Source organism: Puma concolor, chromosome B2 (genome assembly GCF_028749965.1).
Source record: "Puma concolor isolate L17-30 chromosome B2, mPumCon1.1.hap2, whole genome shotgun sequence".
Taxonomy (NCBI): domain Eukaryota; kingdom Metazoa; phylum Chordata; class Mammalia; order Carnivora; family Felidae; genus Puma; species Puma concolor.
The window spans coordinates 58,426,228-58,431,725 of NC_141671.1; the positions used below are offsets into that span (position 1 = coordinate 58,426,228).

The 5,498-nt window shown below is 33.8% G+C and overlaps 1 protein-coding gene across 1 annotated transcript in view; it reads left to right on the plus strand.

Annotated features, from left to right (window-relative positions):
- The window catches only part of PTP4A1 (protein tyrosine phosphatase 4A1), a 5,344-nt gene extending 647 nt beyond the window's left edge, over positions 1 to 4,697 (plus strand). The window contains exons 2-5 of the mRNA XM_025925174.2: positions 775 to 867; positions 1,196 to 1,326; positions 2,756 to 2,830; positions 3,272 to 4,697. Of these exons, the coding sequence (XP_025780959.1) occupies positions 775 to 867; positions 1,196 to 1,326; positions 2,756 to 2,830; positions 3,272 to 3,389 (417 nt within the window). The 3' untranslated portion in view covers positions 3,390 to 4,697. The remainder of the gene's footprint in view (positions 1 to 774; positions 868 to 1,195; positions 1,327 to 2,755; positions 2,831 to 3,271) is intronic.
- Positions 4,698 to 5,498: the final 801 nt, after the last annotated feature.

The following is a 5,498-nucleotide window of genomic DNA, read 5'->3' on the forward strand; positions in this document are numbered from 1 at the left end:
TTTCACAAGAAATTTATAGGAGGAAGGCTACCACGTAGACATTTTTCATGTATCTGCTTAGCCTAATGACTAATATCATAACCAAAGTTAGCTTATGTTTTGGACCCTATTTGATGTTTAGAAGCCAATTTTTAGCTACCAATTATAATTAGTAATAATGGATTATGAGTCTTATACCCTGTAGTTTTAAATGATGTTGGTTTTTTTACACTGTAGTTTCGGGATTTTAGAGTCTTTGAATTTACTTCTAAGGTTCTAAATTACAGTATGTACTGCAAATGAGCAAAAGTTTAAGGAACTAATGTTGTAATCATGTCAGGTCAGATTACTTATAGTCATGAGTGATTCCTTTGGGTTCTATTTTATTTATCTTTGTCCCTGAATTGCTTCTAATCCTCTTTTGGTAGTACTTGATCTCCATCCAGCTTGTGTTACCATGACTATAAACAACTTCCATGTATGAAGGGCCATAGGATTTTTTTTAACGTCTCATTTGTTAAAAATACGTGATGTTTAGTATTTCCCCTTTTTTATGCTGCTCTGGTATTGTCACTTAAAACAAGATTTCACTTCCCAGAGTTTAGTCATGAAAGTGGATGGGTATGAAAAATGATACATTGATTTATTTCACTTCCCTATTAAACATACCTAGGTTATATCAGTGATTCCATGAATGAATTTCTGTTAACTAGCAATACCTGTTGGACAGTTGGTGAGCAATAGTAACATTGTTGTAAAGACTTATTAAGTGTGTTTTATGTATGTTTTATCCAGGAACTTAAGAAGTATGGTGTTACCACAATAGTAAGAGTATGTGAAGCAACTTATGACACTACTCTTGTAGAGAAAGAAGGCATCCATGTTCTCGTAAGTATATAATAGTTCCTATGTGTTTATGATACTGTGCTACAAAAAAAATGACCAACTTCAAAATGCCTAATTTTTTTAAGTTATTACAAGAGAATGCATTATCTTAATTTCTAAGTAAAGGTGAAAGCTAAGTAAAGCTTTGAAGCAATGAGATCTTTATAAAGATTCAGCATTTATTTGCATTTCATTGACAGTAGGGTTTCATAAAACACATGTTTAGACATACTAAAATGCTTCTGAAGACATTGGAGTGTTAGAAACTTAGAATTACTAGTTTGGTATTTTATTAAAAAATCTAAACTGTTTAAATATTCTTTTGACTTAGGATTGGCCTTTTGATGATGGTGCACCACCATCCAACCAGATTGTTGATGACTGGTTAAGTCTTGTAAAAATTAAGTTTCGTGAAGAACCTGGTTGTTGTATTGCTGTTCATTGTGTTGCAGGTCTTGGGAGGTAAGAGAATTTCTTAAATCCATTTGATGGTATTGGTCTTAATTCTAGTAAAAACTTGATTTTGATTCCAGTAAAGACTCCATTATCATTTTTTGAGTCATTTTGCTTTGTTACATTACATATTAAAACTAAAAAGTAGGTGGGGGTGTCTGGGTGACTTAGTTGGTTAACCACCCAACATCAGCTCAACTTTGTGGGTTCAAGTCCCGCATTGGGCTCTGTACTGACAGCTCGGAGCCTAGAGCCTGCTTCGGATTCTGTGTCTCCCTCTTTTCTCTGCCCCTCCCCTGCTCATGCTCTGTCCCTCTCTGTCTTAAATAAATAAACATTTTTTAAAAAATTTTTTTAAAAAGATAAATGAATGTAACTATAATGTATTCCAGTACATTATTCCAGTCTGGAACTAACAGACACTATAGTTGTAATTTACACTTGTCTCTGTGGGCACAATTATTTACAGAGTTAATCGTGTGTGCTAGGTTATATCAATGGTATTAGAGTCATGGTCCAAACTCATTGCGAAAAAGAACTATGAATCATTTCTAAGGTAATTTGCATTGCATATGGTGTGCTTTTGATAGAGTGCTTGATCCTGAATTCTGATTCAATGAGAACTCCTTACCCAGTAATACCAAAATATTCATGTCCAGATTTGTGCATCACTACCACTGCCCTCCATGCCCTCCACCAAAAAAAAAAGTTCTATTCTAGTGGAGGGAAGTAAAATGAACACTGATGGCCCAGTGATTGGGGGGCAGGGGGGTTAAAGCAAACATTTGCAGAAGATCTTTTTTTTTTTTTTTTTAATTTTTTTTTCAACATTTATTTATTTTTGGGACAGAGAGAGACAGAGCATGAACAGGGAGGGGCAGAGAGAGAGGGAGACACAGAATCGGAAACAGGCTCCAGGCTCTGAGCCATCAGCCCAGAGCCCGACGCGGGGCTCGAACTCACGGACCGCGAGATGGTGACCTGGCTGAAGTCGGACGCTCAACCGACTGCGCCACCCAGGCGCCCCTGCAGAAGATCTTTAGGAGAGGAGTTCGTGACCTTTAAAAACAATTTTTTTTTTTAATGGAATATACTTTTCACTGCTTGGAATTCAGGAAAAAATTGTCTGCATTTATCAAGATTTACCCTCCTAAATTTTTTCAAAATTGCCCTCCAATAATACAAATCTTAATTTCTAGACTTATTTGCAACAGTTCAAGGCATATTTCATTTTTGGTTCCAGGTAAAAATCTGGGTTTGGTAGGAAAATGCTGATACTTTATTAATTTTTTAACATGAAGTCAAGATTTATTATAAGGTATTACATAGGAAGGGTAGTAAATTATAGTACTTTTGGATTGGGGAATGTTTGGAGTATTGAATTTCCTAGGATTTTATTTTTTTTTTAAGTGATTTACCAAAATTCTTACCTTACCAGAGCTCCAGTGCTTGTTGCCCTAGCATTAATTGAAGGTGGAATGAAATATGAAGATGCAGTACAGTTCATAAGACAGTAAGTGTGTAATGAATTTTTTTTCATCGTTAGTGAGTTTAATTATATTACAATTTTTCCCCCACGGTCCACCTAACCATTAAGTTCATTTTTAAGACAGTATTAAAGCCAGGAAATAAAGATCTTACCTTTTTTGAATTTCATGTAATTGTTCGTATTACAGAGGTTCTAATCCAATAAATTTGTCTTTTCATACACCTCATGTAAATGGATATATAAATTTTGACTATTGTAACTAAACACCCAAGATTTTGAACTTTTTACTACCCTTTTTTCATTTACACATGTATGCCTATCCATATTTCTGCATTAAGTCACAGCATACTAATCAAAAGATTAATTGCCACAAGAGAGATAATAATTAATTACCTATAACATGGTAAATGGAAATACAGAGGGATTTTGCTTTAGTTGCTTCATCTTTTGTTTTTCTCCATCCAGAAAGCGGCGTGGAGCTTTTAACAGCAAGCAACTTTTGTATTTGGAGAAATATCGTCCTAAAATGCGGCTGCGCTTCAAAGACTCCAATGGTCATAGAAACAACTGTTGCATTCAATAAAACTGGGGTGCCTGATGTCATTGCCTTGGAAGTGGAACTTGAAACAGGACCTAATTTGTCATACATAGTAGCCAACATGTTGGCTTAGTGAATAAGTCTAATGAAGCTTCCATAGGAGTATTGGAAAGCAGTTTTATCAGGCCACAAGTTTGATGGAATTACAACCTCTATGCTTGGGTTACGATCAACCTGTTTTGGACACTTAGCAAAAGATTCTTGCTGTTCAACATTTAAAATGTGCTTATCACTTGTACCAATTGACCTTTCCTGAAATCATGCAGTATTGAGTTATGTCTTTAAATCTATTCCCATGCCAGAATCTTATCAATATATATGAAATTTAGAAAGATTAGGTGCCAAAATACCCAGCACAATACTTGTATATTTTTAGTGTTATACAGAACTAAAATCCCAGGAACTATGAACACTCTGGACCTTATGTGGTTTATTCCTTCAGTCATTTCAAACATAGAAATTAGGGCCTATATGGTTATTTGCCTGCTCACTTTATGTTTACATCTCCCACATTTGTACCAGTATACATCAGGTTTGCTCAACCTTTTTTTTTTTTTTTTGGATTTTTACCAAGTCTTAACAATGATTGTTTCATGTCTTTCTACAAATTTTATTTTGTGCTGTTAAGGAAAACCTCCATTTTGAAAATCTACATTGTACAGAAGCACATGTCTTTAATGTCTCCAGACAAAAAAAGCCTTACAGTTAATTTTAATGTTTGCACTTTGGGGTGCAACTTACAGGGAGGGCCTGAAAAAAAGAATGGGAGGGGGCTATTAAGTATTTTTAGTAAAATGTTGCCTTTGTCTTGTGCAGAACATGTAGAATATGCTCTTTAATTTAGTAAATATTTTTTTAAAAGGTAGAGATGCTTTGTTATTGTAGCTAAAACAATTCTTAATCATAAAATTTCTGAAATTCTTGTATTTTTTTTCTTATCTGAAGTTGTTTACCAACTTATTTTTGTTTGAAGTGTGATTTTTTTTCCTTCTCTTCCCAACCTCTCTTGCAAAAAAAAAAAAAAAAAAAGTGGGTTTCTGCTAATGAATTGAGCAGACATCTAATATTTTATATGCCTTTTGAGCTGTGTAACTTAATATTTGGATACTTGATAATTTGTTTTATTATGTAATTGATAAAATGGTGATGTGTATTAATGTTAGTTCAACCATATATTTATACTGTCTGGGAATGTGTGGTTATAGTTCTGTGGGAGAAATAATTTGTCAGTGTTCACCAGCTTGTAAAAATCTAGTGCGAGAGCTTAAACATCTAAATAAATAATGAAATGCATTTATCATCATTGAAATTGTTTGGCTTAAAGTTAACTTATTTTGTAGAAAATGATATAAATGAAGTATGCTTCCCTTAGTGCCATTTGAAGTATGTCCTCTTTTTTTTTCCTTTAACAAATGAAGGATTAAATGAAGTTGACATTTAGTAAGCTCTTTATAGATACAATTTGTTAAGGTCGTGAGAACTGCTTAATATTAAAAAATACTTTCCATTATAGACTTTCTTTTTTACAGGCTTAGTACACTGCCAACCAGTGTGCTATCCTGAATTAAACTAGAGGAAGGCCTTAATTTGAAGCTCAGTTCCAACAATTAATAACTGGTTTTGAGCAACTTCTGAGCCGGTTTATCATTTACAAATAATAGATCCCTTTGTAGGTTTTGATATTTGAACATGAGTATCTGGCACATGAGGGATTAATAAATGTTAAATTTCTTTCAATAATCTAAAATGCTTCTTTTGTATAGCTCATGTTAATCTAAAAAAGGACAGATGTCCTTATCTGAACTTTTTTTTAAATAGTTACAACTGAGTAAGATTCAAAAAGGTACTCCACATTGTGTTTTAAAGATTTTGCTTCCATCTCTTCATGCCAGTTTAGCACCATTCTTGAAACTTAGAGCCAAGGCAAAAGGAATGAGGGCGTCTCTGGGGACCCTTAGTTCTTTATATCTTTGATCTTTTGTAATTGGGGCTAGTTATTTAGCCTGGCTTTTTTGGTTGTTTTGTTCTTTTTTAAATACAGTCTACCCTTCAAAATAATTTTGTGTAATTGATAACTAAATGATGATTGCTTTC